The sequence below is a fragment of the Panthera uncia genome, chromosome E1 (genome assembly GCF_023721935.1).
Source record: "Panthera uncia isolate 11264 chromosome E1, Puncia_PCG_1.0, whole genome shotgun sequence".
NCBI classification, from domain to species: domain Eukaryota; kingdom Metazoa; phylum Chordata; class Mammalia; order Carnivora; family Felidae; genus Panthera; species Panthera uncia.
The window spans coordinates 58,658,167-58,672,708 of record NC_064814.1 but is presented as its reverse complement, the minus strand read 5'-3'; the positions used below and the strand labels follow the sequence as shown (position 1 = coordinate 58,672,708).

At 67.3% G+C, this 14,542-nt stretch overlaps 3 protein-coding genes across 5 annotated transcripts; 2 read left to right on the top strand and 1 right to left on the bottom strand.

The window, feature by feature from the left end:
• Positions 1–424: 424 nt before the first annotated feature.
• Positions 425–4,123, top strand: IGFALS (insulin like growth factor binding protein acid labile subunit). Its single transcript, XM_049637254.1, has one exon. It carries the CDS (start codon positions 1,627–1,629, stop codon positions 3,943–3,945), a length of 2,319 nt encoding a protein of 772 aa, XP_049493211.1. The 5' UTR covers positions 425–1,626; the 3' UTR covers positions 3,946–4,123.
• Positions 4,124–4,755: 632 nt separating this feature from the next.
• Positions 4,756–8,449, bottom strand: NUBP2 (NUBP iron-sulfur cluster assembly factor 2, cytosolic). The gene is given in 8 exon segments (XM_049637262.1): positions 4,756–5,360; positions 5,468–5,537; positions 5,661–5,771; positions 5,873–6,027; positions 6,613–6,811; positions 6,906–6,971; positions 6,973–7,025; positions 8,434–8,449. Coding segments are annotated over 8 exon segments (816 nt in total). The 3' UTR covers positions 4,756–5,214.
• On the top strand, positions 7,435–14,473 carry SPSB3 (splA/ryanodine receptor domain and SOCS box containing 3). Of its 3 annotated transcripts, XM_049637257.1 has the most exons (7): positions 7,435–8,908; positions 9,932–10,069; positions 12,629–12,806; positions 12,900–13,087; positions 13,222–13,324; positions 13,413–13,538; positions 13,752–14,473. In XM_049637257.1, exons 2-7 carry the CDS (start codon positions 9,944–9,946, stop codon positions 14,084–14,086), a joined length of 1,056 nt encoding a protein of 351 aa, XP_049493214.1. In that variant the 5' UTR covers positions 7,435–8,908; positions 9,932–9,943; the 3' UTR covers positions 14,087–14,473. The 3 variants fall into 3 exon arrangements, with proteins under 3 accessions (XP_049493214.1, XP_049493212.1, XP_049493213.1); XM_049637255.1 differs by having other exon boundaries at positions 7,435–7,937; positions 13,413–14,473; XM_049637256.1 differs by having other exon boundaries at positions 8,899–8,908; positions 13,413–14,473.
• The last annotated feature ends 69 nt before the right edge of the window (positions 14,474–14,542 follow it).

Genomic DNA, 14,542 nt, shown 5'->3' with positions numbered 1-14,542 from the left:
CTCCATGGGGCTGTGAAGCAACCGCCACCCTCCGCGTCGCCTCGCGGTGGGGGCGTCACGTTGGAGTCTGAACGTCGGCAAGCCCTGCCTCCAGCCCCGCCTGCGCAGCCAGAGGAGGGCCCCGTGGGCAGAGGCCGGGAGGCGGGGCTGGAGGGCCGACTGCACCCCGCCAGCCCCAGGGAAGAGGGGGTCTGGGCAGCCAGAGCAGAGGCCGGTGGATGAAGGCACAGCAGGGCTCCCCTCGCTCGAGCAACCAGCACCTTGCCGCCCCCCTACTTCCTGGCCTGACCCGGGGCTGCCCGCAGGCCAGGCGCTGGGCCGCCATCCTGTGCGGAGGAGCGGGGTGGCCGTGCCCCCACCCCCACCGCCCCAACAGCTCTGGGGACAGCAGGAGTCCCAAAGCAGGTGGAGGCTGGTCTTGCGGCGCAAGACCTGGCCCCCAAGGCTGGGCCTCCCTCCGCTCTTCCCGGGAGGGCAGTGCTAGGAAAGCAAACACGAGGTGGCCGGGAGCCCGGCTGGTGTTCCTAGAAGAGGCTGGGGGAGGAGGAGCTGCCAGACACCAGCTGACCCTGAGGTTGCAGAAGCCCCGGGGAGTCCTAATGAGGACCCCACCCAGGCTGTTAGGAAACGGGCAGGGGGAGGGAAGGTGTGGCCAGCACGCCAGACCCAGCTCCTACTTAACTCCCACGTGGCCATCTGCAGAGCGGGGAGGTCCCCCACAGCGGCCCGAGGGGCCCCCACCTTGGCTCCGGGGGCTGGCCAAGCAGAGGGGCCTCCTCTCCCGGCTTCCCCAGAGCTGTCCCAACCACAGGCTGCTGCCGGGGAGACCCCTGCCCCCACACGCCTGCTGCCCCAGCTCTGCCCCGCTCAGCCCTGCAGGGCGAAGGTGGGGGGACACACCCGTCCCCCAGAGCTGCACCACCGCCCACCTCGATCCCCAAAGGTGGCTTCGGGGTGAACGCGGCACCCCCCGACTCTCCCGTGCTATCTGCACCCTGGGCGCTCGGGGCCGATGCTGGCAGCCGGGCATGAGGGGGTTAATGGAACCCGGGTCAGCAGGGCTGGGCTGGCCTGAGGCAGGGTGCTGGCTGCCCCAGCAGTGGGGAAGTCAGAGGGCAGGAGCAGCCGGCCCCAGCAGACGCACCCCTGCTCACTGCCCGTCTGTGGTCTGCTCTGCACACGGGATGGCCCTGAAGAGAGGTGAGGCGCCCCCAACTGCCCCGGCCCCTCGCTCTGGGGGCAGCCGCCCGGCCAGGGGCGGGCCCTTCTGGGTGGGCCGATGGGGGAAGTGTCCCTGCTGGGGTCCCAGAACGCCTCAGTTCCCTCTGTCCACCTCTACTCTGGTCCCAGGGACCAGGACAGTGGTGCAGGGGAAGGGTAGGAGTCCCCTCTCAACCCCCAGAGACCCTCCCCTGTGGACTGCTCCCCTTCCAGCCCCGCGGGGCCTCGTCCCGTCCACAGGGGATGGGGCATGCTCTGACCTCACGCTGAGTCCCTGAGCCCTTCCAAGGGCCGGGACAGGCCCAGTTCTGTGGGTAGCCCAGCGTTCAATGCAGGTTTTGGGGTGGCGCTGCTGTGAGGCCCAGCGCCCTTTGTCCTAACACACCCCTGGCCCCTGGTGAGGGGATGGCGTTCTGTCCACCCTGCTTCTGTCCCCATGTCGGCAGCGGGCTGCATATGCCAGGGAACACCCGTGTGAGGGCCCTCCAATCTGGGGGCAACGGCCGGCGCTCGAGGGCAGCGAGCACACGTGACCCGGGCCTGTGCCGGAAAGCCCTCCCGCATTCCCCCTGGGCCCACCTGGCAGCCTGGCCGGTGCCCGTGTTCGGGACGCAGACGGCCGCCCGGCTCTACGGGCAGGTTTCCTCTGGGAAGGGGCATCGCTGCCCGGCCGGGTGGAGAGGACAGTTGGTCTGGAGCCGGACGACAGCTGTCCTGTCTGGCTCTGCTTCTGGTCCCGGCAGGGTGAGTACGACTCGGCTCCCACCTTTTTGCCGCCTGACTGGCAGCGCCTGTCTTTACGGTCACGTGCTGCGGTCTCGGTGCCGAGTCCCATACTGGGCTGCGGGCGCAGGCCGAGGCCTGGAACGTACCGGGTCTCGCTCGCCCCGGGACTCACGTCCTCCGGCTCCTCTCCTTGCAGGAGGCCCGGCCCTGGCCGTGCTCCTGGTCTCCTGGGCAGTGCTGGGCCCCTGCGGCCTAGAGGGAGCGGAGCCCGGGGCTCTGGGGAAGGCGGAGAGCCCGCAATGCCCAGCCGTCTGCACCTGCGGCCACGAGGACTATTCGGACGAGCTCAGCGTCTTCTGCAGCTCCAGGAACCTCACGCGGCTGCCCGACGGCATCCCGGACGGCGCCAGGGCCCTGTGGCTGGACGGCAACAACTTCTCCTCCATCCCCGCGGCGGCCTTCCAGAACCTTTCCGGTCTGGGCTTCCTCAACCTACAGGGCAGCGGGCTGGCCGGCCTGGAGCCGCGGGCACTGCTCGGCCTGCACAACCTCCACCACCTGCACCTGGAGCGGAACCAGCTGCGGGGGCTGGCGGCCCACACGTTCCTGCACACCCCGGGCCTCGCCTCGCTCGGCCTCGGCAACAACCTGCTGGGCAGGGTGGACGAGGGCCTCTTCCGGGGGCTGTCCGGCCTCTGGGACCTCAACCTCGGCTGGAACAGCCTGGCCGTGCTCCCGGACGCCGCCTTCCAGGGCCTGGCCGGCCTCCGCGAGCTGGTGCTGGCGGGCAACAAGCTGGCCTACCTGCAGCCCGCGCTCTTCTGTGGCCTCGGCGAGCTGCGGGAGTTGGACCTGAGCAGGAACGCCCTGCGCAGCGTCAAGGCCAACGTCTTCGTCAAGCTGCCCAAGCTCCAGAAGCTCTACCTGGACCACAACCTCATCGCCGCCGTGGCCCCCGGCGCCTTCCTGGGCCTGAGGGCGCTGCGCTGGCTGGACCTGTCGCACAACCGGCTGGGCGGCCTCCTGGAGGATACCTTCCCCGGCCTGCTGGGCCTGCACGTCCTACGCCTCTCGCACAACGCCATCGCGGGCCTGCGGCCCCGTACCTTCAAGGACCTGCACTTCCTGGAGGAGCTGCGGCTGGACCACAACCGCGTCCGGCAGCTGCCCGGCCAGGCCTTCGAGGGCCTGGGCCAGCTGGAGGTGCTCACGCTCAACGACAACCAGATCCAGGAGATCGAGGCGGGCGCCTTCCTCGGCCTCCTGAGCGTGGCGGTCATGAACCTGTCCGGGAACTGCCTGCGGGCGCTCCCGGAGCAGGCGTTCCAGGGCCTGGGCCGGCTGCACAGCCTGCACCTGGAGCGCAGCTGCCTGGGCCGCATCCGCCCGCACGCCTTCGCCGGCCTCTCGGGGCTGCGCCGGCTCTTCCTCCGCGACAACGGCATCGTGGCCGTGGAGGACCAGGGCCTGCAGGGGCTCGCGGAGCTCCTGGAGCTGGACCTCACCGCCAACCGGCTCGCACACCTGCCCGGCCAACTCTTCCAGGGGCTCGGCAAGCTGGAGTACCTGCTCCTCGCCGGCAACCGGCTGGCGGCGCTGTCCGCGGACGCCCTGAGGCCCCTGCGGCGCGTCTTCTGGCTGGACGTGTCGCACAACCGCCTGGAGGCCCTGCCCGAGGACGTGCTGGCGCCGCTGGGGCAGCTGCGCTACCTGAACCTCAGGAACAACTCCCTGCGGACCTTCGTGCCGCGGGCCCCCGGCCTGGAGCGCCTGTGGCTTGAGGGCAACCCCTGGGACTGCGGCTGCCCCCTCCGGGCCCTCAGGGCCCTGGCCCTGCAGCAGCCCGACGTGGTCCCCCGCTTCGTGCGGGCGGCGCTGGACGGCGACGACGGCCAGCCGCCCGCGTATGCCTACAACAACATCACCTGCACCGGCCCCGCAGCCGTCGCCGGCCTCGACCTGCGGGACGTGGCCGAGGCCCACTTTGCTCACTGCTGACCGCGGGCTCGCCGGCCCAGAGCCCGGCGGGGACACGATGTCCGCCTCGGGGGCCAGGCGTCACCTGCTCGCTTGCCGGGGTCCCGTCCCTGGGAGGACCCGGGGCAGCTGGGGGGTTCTGCTGGTGGGGGCACCGCCATCACATAGCACCCCCCCAGTCGGTAATTAAAAGCAATCTAACACATGCGTGTGACCGCAGGGGTGTAGCCTGGGGGGCGGGGGGGGGGAAGAAGGGTTCCGTCCCGGGTCCCCATCCTGTGTCCCCCCACCACCACACCCCTCCTAGGACGCCCGCCCACACCTGAGGGGCGGCAGCACCCACTCCGGGGCCCCGGAACCTCAGCTGTCCTCTTCGTGCAGTGTCCCTGGAGGCCCTGGTCCTGGGAAGCCGAGGTTCAGCCGGGGCGGCCTCCGTTGCCAGCTGGGACACTGGTCCGTGCCCCCAGCTCCCGGCCAAAGCTCTCGGCAGTGCCCCCTCTGCCGTCCTTTCCACACCCGGAAGCATCTGTCCGTGGCGCGCCCGCCCCTGTCCCTCAGGAAGTGGGACCGGAGGTTGCCCTCCACCTCGCTCCTCTCTCCTGCTCTCAGCTCTGCCCTGGGCTGTGGCGGGAGGAGGCAGGAGCAGCTGAGCCTCCCCCAATGCACATGCCTCTCCGCCATCACCAAGCCCTCCTCGTGCTGCCACCACACTTGACCCAAATGTCTCCAGGGGGCTCGGGGCCGGGGTGCCTGCTGAGAAGTGCGCGACATGCAAACACAGAGCCGGGACCGGGACAGGAGAGTCTGGAAGCATCAGACCTGTCACCACGGTGAGGGGTGGGGGGGAGAACATTTAATTGTGGGTTCCTTTGAAGTGACAAGCTTAACACCTCACGACACGCTCTCTTCTATCACCACCCCCCTTCTGTCACAGGAGTCCCAAGGACAGCAGAGGCCCCAACGATTTTCCAGGCACATAGGCTTTGGGGCCCAGGGGGAGATGGCTGCCGTTTGAGCACCGTGAGACCAAGTGGGAATGTGCCAGCCAGGGAGAGCTCAGGCCACCGGGACCCCACACGTCCCCCTGGGCCCTGCCACGGGCCAACCTGGGGGAACCACTCACTGTCAGCCGCTCTGCTGTCCAGATGCTACGGGAGCACCGGACTGGCTCCAGGGACAGGGCTGAGGGAGGGAATGCTGGCCCCACACCCTTCTGCTTGGGTCTGCATATACTCGGCCAGGAGGCCCGTGGTGGGGGGGCTGGGCCGGGGGGGGGGGGGGCGGGTTCGATCAGGGGACGCGAGCAGGCGCCTCGGTCAGAACTTTCTGGGCTACAGACAGGAGCGCAGGGAAGGCTGGGCTCTCAGGAAATTCCTGGATGAAGTCTCGACCCTCCTCTAGGCTCTTAGTGAGCTCTGGGTCCAGGGGCACAGAGCCTGTGAAGGGAGACGGCAGGGAAGGGGCCGTGAGGGTGGCGGGGAGGGCCCCACAGAGGGGATCCCAGAGCCAGCCCAAGGGCCAACGGGGGCCGCGACGCACTCACCCAGGAAGGGGACTCCGGCGTGACTGGCCAGCTCCTCCCCGCCTCCCCGGGAGAAGACGCTGGTGCACTCCTACAACAGACACGTGCTGCTCCCTCCGTCGGCTCCCCCACGCCGAGGGGCAGGTCCCGGGCTGTCCCAGCCGGCCCGACCCCCTCAAGGGCTGCTGACCCCCGCCAAGTCCCCGCGACTCACCGCGCAGTGTGGGCAGACGAAACCGCTCATGTTCTCCACCACCCCGAGCACCCGCAGCCCCGTTTTCCTACAGAAGGTCAGCTCCCGCCTCACGTCCCCCACGGACACCGCCTGAGACCGAGGAAGAGAGGACCGTGGCCAGCGGGTCACTCTGCCTGGCCCTGGGTGTAGGGTCCCAGACCTCCAGGAGACCAGAGGAGCTCACGGGGTACCTGGGGTGTGGTGACCACGAGGGCCCCCAGGGGACCGTAGGGACGCAGGGCGTCCACGGTGGCCATGTGCTCATCAGACGTCCCCGGTGGCGTGTCTACAACCAGGTAGTCCAGCTGCCCCCAGGCCACGTCCGACACGAACTGCTTTATCAGCGCTGTAGCGACCCAGGGAGGCCCGGGGGCAGGTGAGGCCAGGGTCTCACGGGGGCCTCTCCAAGTCCCTCGCCAGCAGCCAGCAGCCAGCCGCCAGCAGAGGGGCCGCCCAAGAGCAGCACAGCAAGCCGTTCCTCTGGGAGACGGAAGTGCACCGTCGCGGCTCCTTCCCGGGCCCCCGACACTCCTGCTCCGGCCTTAGCCGGGACCCGGGACCCTCCTGGGGGTGTCGGTGCCCGGACCCGGGTGCACCTCAAGCCTTGGCAGCTGGAGGGGAGGCGGCCTGCAGCGACGGCCCGCACAGGCACGCCCCGAAGCAGCCCCCGCGCTCAGCCTGCTGGGGCAGAAACCCCAGAGCCCAGCCTCGCCGGGGCCTCCTGCCCTCATCCCCCGCACCGGCCTGATGGCTCAGGTGCGCAGCAGGACCGTCGTGGAAACAGGGAGCCTGCCGTGGGAGTCTCTGCTTTACCCAACAACGTGGGGAGGGCCCGCGGTTCCTGCGCTTTCTAATGGGAACCGCTGAGGCGAGTAAGAAGGCTGGCCACCCACCCCCCCCCCCCCCCCCCCCCATTACCACCTGCCATTACCATTCTTCTTGGGCCCCCTCCACACCACGGCCTCGTCGGGGTTCTCCAGCAGAAAACCCACGGACATGAGGCAGATGCTCTGCTCCTGGTCCACGTAGACGGGCACCCAGCCGCCGTCACACTGGTGCACGGCCCTGCCCTGTGCCCGAAGCATGCGGGGGATGCTGGGACCACACAGGTCCACGTCGAGGATCCCCACCTGCAAGGAAGCGGGACGTCCACACTGCGCAGGGGGCTCCCGAGGCAGGGGCAGAAGGGACGCCCGCGCAGTGGCCGGGTTGGGGGGTGCTCACCTTCTTGCCTGCATGGCGCAGGGCCAAGGCCAGCTCCGTGGAGATGGTGCTTTTCCCGACCCCCCCCCTTTCCTGAGAGGACGAGGATGATGTGCTGGACGCCTGCCAGGTTTCCAGCCTCTAGCCGGAAGGGAGGAGGGCACAGGACCTCAGCGCCAGGCGTTCTTCAAGGCTCACTCACCGAGGGGTCGCCAAGCACCTCCCACGGCCCAGATTCTGAGACCTGCCCCCTCACCCTGACATCAGCAAACACCCCAGGCGGAAGGTCTTCCAGTCGCCCAGCCCCAGATTTGACCCTCGGGTTTTCGGAATGCTGCCACCACAGCCCCCGCCTGCAGCCAGGCTGCTGGGGCGGGACTGACCGGCCTCGAGCCGCCCCTTTACACTGCACACCTGTGAGCTCGCTCACACGCGGCCCGCACGTGGTCGAGGAGCCGAGGCGCTGCTGGCTCCCAGCCGACTCCAGGGGAAAACAGGCAAACATGGAAGACGATGGGGGATCGGCTCGTCGTGACAGATGGCAGGTGCCTCTGTGCTGGGGCGGCCCCCACCCCCGCTCCTAGGACGGACCTGTGGGTGCCCAGCGTCCTCTTCTCGGGAAGGACGCTTCTGGCTCCGGGGACCGGAACCGCCTCTCTCAGACCGGTCCTTAAACCCCACGTGCATTAGGGTGGCCACAGTTTGCACCTGTAGCCTTGGCTGTTCCCCATGAGGGCCCGGGTCCAACAACCGTGGATCCCTGCTGGCCGTTGGCCGCTCTGCCTCAGCCTCCCTCTCCTTTCAGGGAGCCTGAAATGTCACTGAATATTCACCATCCCCACCCCTGCCACCCAGGGGCTGCCATCTGCATCCACGCAACCCCTGTGCGACACCCTCTTGTTGTTACCTCAGCGCCCTCTGTACCTCGCCACCCAGACTCCTGCCCGGTGTCCGACAAGCGACCTTTCCCACCACCGTCGCTGCGAGCCCGGGTCCTCAGGCGGGCTCCACGAACAACGCACTGATACCACCCCCCTGCCCAACGCTCCATGGGTAGGTTCAAAGGCCCCCACCTGCAAAGCCTCCACAAGAAAAACCGAGAGGGACAACTGGCCCGGCTTCTGGCGGGTCTCTGTCACAAAAGCACACAGTGCCTGCCCCAGGTCTGCCCCGAGGACTCGGACCGGACCGAGCACGACTTCGAGCCGCGCGCGGCAAAGCGCCGCTACGGAAAGTCTCCTCTGCACGCCCCGCCCCACTTCTCTTCCTCAGCAGGGACCTTTAGAGAGTCACCCTAGTATTTCGCGCAGAACCAGAAGAGACATCCGGGTTCGCGTTAGGACCCCCGCTTAACCCAGAACTCCACCAGTACGTCGGTTACAACCTGAGCCTCCGACCTTCCGGCACCAGCAGGCCCCCGAATCGGACGCACGGGGCGCAGTACGGCGACCCCGCGCCCGTCACCTGCCTGCCCGCGGACTGAAAACCCAGGGCCGCGCCCCGCAGCTGCGCGCCGGACCCTCCCACTCCCGAGGACCCCGGCGCTCACCCGCCGCCGCCTCCATCCCGCCGCGCCCCGCGGCCGCTTTCCGCTTCCAGCGCGCAGCGCCCGCCCCCTGGCCGTCCTGATAGGGCCACTCGCGCGGCACTCAGCCAATCACGTCTCACGTAAGGTGCACGCCCGTTGCGGTGCGTCCGACGAACCGGAGATGGACTCACTTCCGTGTTGGGCCCTTTCTCGCTCTATGCCGAATGGGCGCACGGGCCCTCTCCCCGACGGCTTGAGATGTGACCAATAGGGATGTCGAGTCAGGATTGACAGGTCCAGCATCCTGTCGGCAGGAAACATGTGCCGCGCGGCCCGCCCCCTGCTCCGGGCCGCCAGCGCCCGCCAACACCCGGCCGCGGCAGCAGGGCCAATGCGGCGCGGGGGGCGGGCTGCGGGGCGGGGATTGTTTACGTCTCGTTAGGGAGCTGAAAGTAGGTCACGGCCGCCCGGCGGAACGCGGCGGCGGCGGCGACAGGTGAGCGGCGGCCGGCGGCACCCGCGCCCGCTGGCTTGGCGGTTCCGCTGGCGACGGGAGGCCCCGGTGCGCCTTTGTTCGTGCGGGCGGCGGTGCCAAGCGTCCCCGTCGTAATTCCCGCCACCGCGCGGCAGCGGACACCCGCGGGGACCGGGTCGGGAGCGCGTCGCCTGCTGTGCGCTGCGGCGGGGGCGCCTGGGCTCCGGAAGCTCTCGGTGCAGGGGACCGCCGGGACGGTTACAGAAGCCGGCAAGGAACCTGCGAGCCCAGCACGGGAGGGGAGGGCATTCCGGGCAAAGGGCAGGGTAGGGCTAGCAACTGCAACGGGGCCCTTGCGGCCTGGGGAAGCACAGGCGAACTTGAAGGTGTTGCAGAAATTTGCATTCTCTGTTAATGATGCAAGGCTGGAGGGGTTTCAGGGCTTTTTAAGGGTTGTTTAATTTTTAAGATTTGTGTTTCCGAACACAACCTTGGTTGTAATGGGTGGAGTGGGAGGAGCCAGAAGGAAGGTGAGCTGTGGTTGGGAAGTCGGGCGACCGCAGGGATGGAGAGGTGTTCAGGCCACGCCTTGGAGGTGCTGTGAGGCTGTTAGGCTACCGCCCAAGGAAGGAAAGGGGTGTTCAGGATGACTGCGGTGGGTCTGGCATGAGGAACTGGGCGGTTGGAGATGCCATTTGTCAAACTGGGCAACAGAGGAGGAGCCAGACAAGGTTCGAGATGCCTGAGGGACACGCAGGCAGGACAGCTGGGCTCAGTAGGCTGAGCTCAGAGAGGGGCTGATATCCACGCTCGGGAGTCATGGGTGTCTGGATGGTGTTCTACGCTCTCTGTCTGGCTTTTATCAAGGTGCTTGCACGCTGGAGGGAGGTGTGAGGTCAGGAAGAGTTCCAGAGCCCTGGCTGGGCACACACGTGGCTCCTAAGAGCGGCCACCTTGAGATGGGCCTGGCACCGCTGGCTGAGGACGGAGCGTGGGAGTTGGTGCCACAGATCTTCTTGGCTCAGAACCTGGGTTTTCTTCCAGATCCTGTCCACCATGGCCAGGCGTCCTCGCAGCAGCACAGCTTGGCATTTCGTCCTGAGTGCAGCCCGCCGAGATGCGGATGCCCGGGCCGTGGCTCTGGCGGGGAGCGCTAACTGGGGCTACGACTCAGATGGGCAGGTAGGTCCTAGCGGGGGAGGTGAACATGGCTGGACCGAAGGGTTGAGACGCCCAGGACGGGCACTGCCTGAGCCCAGACTGAAAGATGAAGATGCGCCCGAGGGCAGAGGACGGGCCCTCCTGCCTCTTGGGTGCTCTGTGCTCACCCAGGCAGTTTATCTCGGTTGAGGACCCACCGGTCCCAGGGTGACAGGGCCCAGGGCAGATGCTGTATCCTTCTCTGTTCTTTCAATTTTCTGTCAGTTTGTTCAACAAAAGCTTCTCTGTTCCACTCACCTGACCGTTTTCCAAAGGTAGCTATCGTTAACCTAATGCGCGTGCTCTTGCCTGGACAGACGTGCATTTGACGTTTATGCATATGCACACGTGTGTGTAGAAAGACTTCCGATTCTTGGAGGCCAAAGTTGCAGCAGCTTTCCTCCGTTGGCAACTCCAGAGCTCTGGGAAGGCCAGGAGCTGTCCACAGAGTGGCCTGACTGGGGTGCAGGGTGCCTGATGCACCTGAGTCTCACCACGCCAGCCGCAGCCGGGCCAGGATGGGGCGGCAGGGCTGCTTGGCCGTTGTGCCTGTTGGCTGGGTGGGCACTGTGGAGGGCTTCCTGAGTCTCCTCGACCCGGGCAGGGGTTTGGCTTTGCCCCGAGTCCCCTCTGGCTTCCTGCAGGGATGATCCTTGGGCGACTCACGTCTGCCATGTCAGCCACCCACCCTTTTGCCCCTGTGCAGCCAGGTGTTATGGGAGGAAGGGGTTGCATCTCTTCTAGAGTGAGTGTGGCCGAGCCCCGCGGAACCTCCAGACCTGGAGGCTGCAGTTCTGAGTTGGGGGGCAGCCCCTTCCTAGGGCCTCCCTGCCCCAGCCAGCAAGAGGCCAGAGGCCTGCATTCCTGTCCTGCCTCTGGCTCCCCGGACCACGTGACCCAGAGCAGTCTGTTCTGCCAGTCCCTGCCTTTACCAGCTCATCACTGGGAGATGCGGGAGGTGTTCAGGGGCCGGGGCACAGCATCTGACACACATTTGCTGCTCATCTGTCACCTGCTGGACCTGGAGTACTGGATTGTGTGGGTGGGCTGGTCACCCTGAGAACCTCTGGATGAACACACCTCTCCCTTCCTCGTTCTGCTCTGGTCTGTGACCCTGGCTGCTGCTTTCCTCCGTTGGCAACTCCAGAGCTCTGGGAAGGCCAGGAGCTGTCCACAGAGTGGCCTGACTGGGGTGCAGGGTGCCTGCAGGAAGGGTTAGGGTTAGGGTCCACCCCTGGCCAGTAGAGCCAGTCTGCCTTGGCTTTTGGGGATCAGCATTCCATGGTAGTGGGGTGCTTGGGGTCTCCTTCCTGTATCCCTTTGGCATCGGTCTGTAACTGAAACTTCCCATTCTCTTTGGTCTCTGCCACACGGCTTCTGGGTGACAACCCCGTGGCCCCAATTGTAACAGAAAAGAAACAAGGACCGGGTTCTCTCGAGGGGCTTCCACTCCGGTGGGAGAAGGGAGGAGAGAGATCTGCAGGACAGGGAGAACAGCAGGGGATGGAGGAGCTGGAAGAGCCTCTCTGAAGTGACGCGGAAGCTGCGGTCTAAAGGTGGACCACCGTCACCCTGTGGGAGAAAGTGGACAGGCCTGTGGGGGGTTGGGAGGCTGCCTGGTGGGCTCCGATGGAGGCTGTGGGCCTTCGCTCAGAGCAGTGGCTTGCTGAGGTGTGGCAGGCCCAGCCCGGGTCTGAGCAGGGGCTGCCGGCCTGCTGCGCCGAGGGCATTTCAGGGAGCAAGAGGAGGGCCCAGAGGCCAGGAGAGGGAGTTGGAAGGTGGGGCCGGACCAGGACCCCAGCCCCTTGCTGGTTGGCCTGGAGTCCATAGCTAAGGCAGGTGTCCAGAAAGGCCTGTGTCTTTAGAACAGGAACAGCTCCTGTGCACAGAAAGCGTCCCTAACTGGCCTGCAAGAAGGATCTGGCTCTGGGTCACCATTAGGCCTTCGAGACTTGGAACACGTGCCCTGACGACTGGGCCCCTCAGGCAGAAGACCAAGTCTCCACTCAGTGTTTTCCTACTGTAGAAGTGGCATGGGGCCACGGGGCTCCAGGGTGCTCCACCACATGGATAGGGTGCACGGGCACTGCCACAGGCGAGGGGCACCTGCTGGAGTCCGGCTGTTGCCTGAGGGCACGGCCTTCGTCGGGTTGGCACGGCCCTCGCCCTGAGGCTCCCTTGCTTCCGGCTGCCCTCGGGTGGGGCTGCGGCGTATCCTCAGCCTGGAAGCTGCCTAGAGAACAAGGAGCGGTGGAGCGGGCTGGCGGCCCCCGGTGGCTCAACATCAGCTGGAAGCCCAGTGCCCCTGGCTGTGCGGAAACGGGGTGGAGCCCTTGAAGCCACTGCCAGGAGGCCGGAGCTGTCCAAGGTCACCGTGGGTGGCACTGGCAAGGGTGGGCAGTGCGTGCGTGGGAGACCCGGGAAGCCCTCCGAGGCCAAATCCCCGGGTCCCTTCCTGGGCCATTAGAGCGGCTGACCCGCGGGCCTAAGGACGGTGGGCGGCGGTGCCCCACACCCGAGCAACCAGTCTTTCCCTCCCAGCACAGTGACTCTGACTCGGACCCTGAGTCCTCGGCCCTGCCGCCACCCATCCCCAGCGCCGTGCCCGTGACCGGGGAGTCCTTCTGTGACTGTGACAGTCCGAGCGAGGCCTCCTTCTGCAACAGCCTGCACGTGGCACACCGGGGCAAGGATTGTCGCTGCGGCGAGGAAGATGAGCGTGAGTGCCTGGGGGCCCCTGGGGGGGGGGGGCGGGGAGGAGCCCGGGGCCAGCCTGCCCTCCAGCCCTGGCCTCCGGCCTCCCCCTTCGCAGATTTTGACTGGGTGTGGGATGACCTGAATAAGTCTTCGGCCACCCTGCTGAGCTGTGACAACCGCAAGGTCAACTTCCACACGGAGTACAGCTGCGGCACGGCAGCCATCCGGGGCACCAAGGAGCTGGGGGAGGGCCAGCATTTCTGGGAGATCAAGATGACCTCTCCCGTCTATGGCACCGACATGGTAAGCAGCCGGTGGGCCGGGGGGCAGGGGGGGGTGGGCAGGAGTGCCTCCAGGGCCCAGGCCCGCCCCCCACCTCCCCAGCTGGCGGGCCTTGGCAGGCCCTTGACCCCCTGTGCCCGCCCCGCTCTCCCCAGATGGTGGGCATCGGGACATCAGACGTGGATCTGGACAAGTATCACCACACATTCTGCAGCCTGCTCGGCAGGGACGAGGACAGCTGGGGCCTCTCCTATACGGGTGCGCAGGGCACTGCGGCCGGTGGGGCGGGCGGGAGGCCAGGGCGGCACCGCTCACCCCTCTGCCGCCCCCCCCCCCCCCCCCCCAGGGCTCCTCCACCACAAGGGCGACAAGATGAGCTTCTCGTCGAGATTCGGCCAGGGCTCCATCATTGGTGTGCACCTGGACACCTGGCACGGCACGTTGACCTTCTTCAAGAACAGGAAGTGCATAGGTGAGGGCGGCTGGGCCCGGGCCCCCGGGGCCGGCAGCTGGAGCCCCAGGCCAAGCACCCCAGGCTCCCCAAAGGGCTGTCCTCACAGAAGCCTGAGGCGCCGGGATCCCCGGCGCGAGAGTCGTCAGGGAGGTCCGTGTCCTCGGATGCCGTCGGGGCACACGCAGCCCCCGCAGCGGGCCAGAGCTCAGGCTGTGCTCCCTGCTCCCGCAGGCGTGGCGGCCACCAAGCTGCAGAACAAGAAGTTCTACCCGATGGTGTGCTCCACCGCGGCCAAGAGCAGCATGAAGGTGATCCGCTCGTGCGCCAGCGTCACGTCCCTGCAGTTCCTGTGCTGCTACCGCCTGCGCCAGCTGCGGCCCGACTCCGGGGACACGCTGGAGGGTCTGCCCCTGCCGCCCGGCCTGAAGCAGGTGCTGCGCCACAAGCTGGGCTGGGTCCTGAGCATGAGCTGTGGCCGCCACAAGCCCCCCGCGCCCTCGCCCAAGGCCGATCCCAGCGGCCCTGAGACCCGGCGCTGCCAGAGGAAGCGCTGCCGACGGACCTAACTTGTTTCCCAACGAAAACTGCTTTTCCGGGCCGAGGCGGCGCGTTCTCCGTCCCTCCCTTTTGGGCCACGCTCCGGGGCAGCAGACAGGACGGAGCTGAGGTCCGTCCCTCTGCCGCCCGAGGCTGGGACAGGCCCTGCGCTCCTGAAAGCAGAGCCGTCCGAGGGCGCCTGCTTCCTGCGTTGGGTGTGGGGGCGGCCGTCCTGGCTCTTCGGGACTGACCGCGGGCCCGGGCGGCTGTTGTGGGCTGCGGAGGACACACGTCAGAGGTGGCACCGCGGCTGCCGCCCGCCGGGGCTCTTTCTTAACTTGCCTTTTGCATGTCGTCAGCTGCTGTTTCTCCCGTCCCAGGCTGAAATGACCCTAATAAACTCGGCGTTTGGGCAACGCCTCGCAGTGGTGGTGGGACGAGGCCTGGGGCTCCTTCCTTATCAGGTCCAGCTGCATTACGGTGCT

Bases quoted from the DNA above. Each gene is read 5' to 3' on its own strand.
- IGFALS (XM_049637254.1), top strand. From the start codon at position 1,627: ATGGCGTTCTGTCCACCCTGCTTCTGTCCCCATGTCGGCAGCGGGCTG.
- SPSB3 (XM_049637255.1), top strand. From the start codon at position 9,944: ATGGCCAGGCGTCCTCGCAGCAGCACAGCTTGGCATTTCGTCCTGAGT. The intron at 10,070-12,628 runs GTAGGTCCTAGC...TTTCCCTCCCAG, and splicing joins GCTACGACTCAGATGGGCAG to CACAGTGACTCTGACTCGGA. The intron at 13,325-13,412 runs GTGCGCAGGGCA...CCCCCCCCCCAG, and splicing joins CTGGGGCCTCTCCTATACGG to GGCTCCTCCACCACAAGGGC.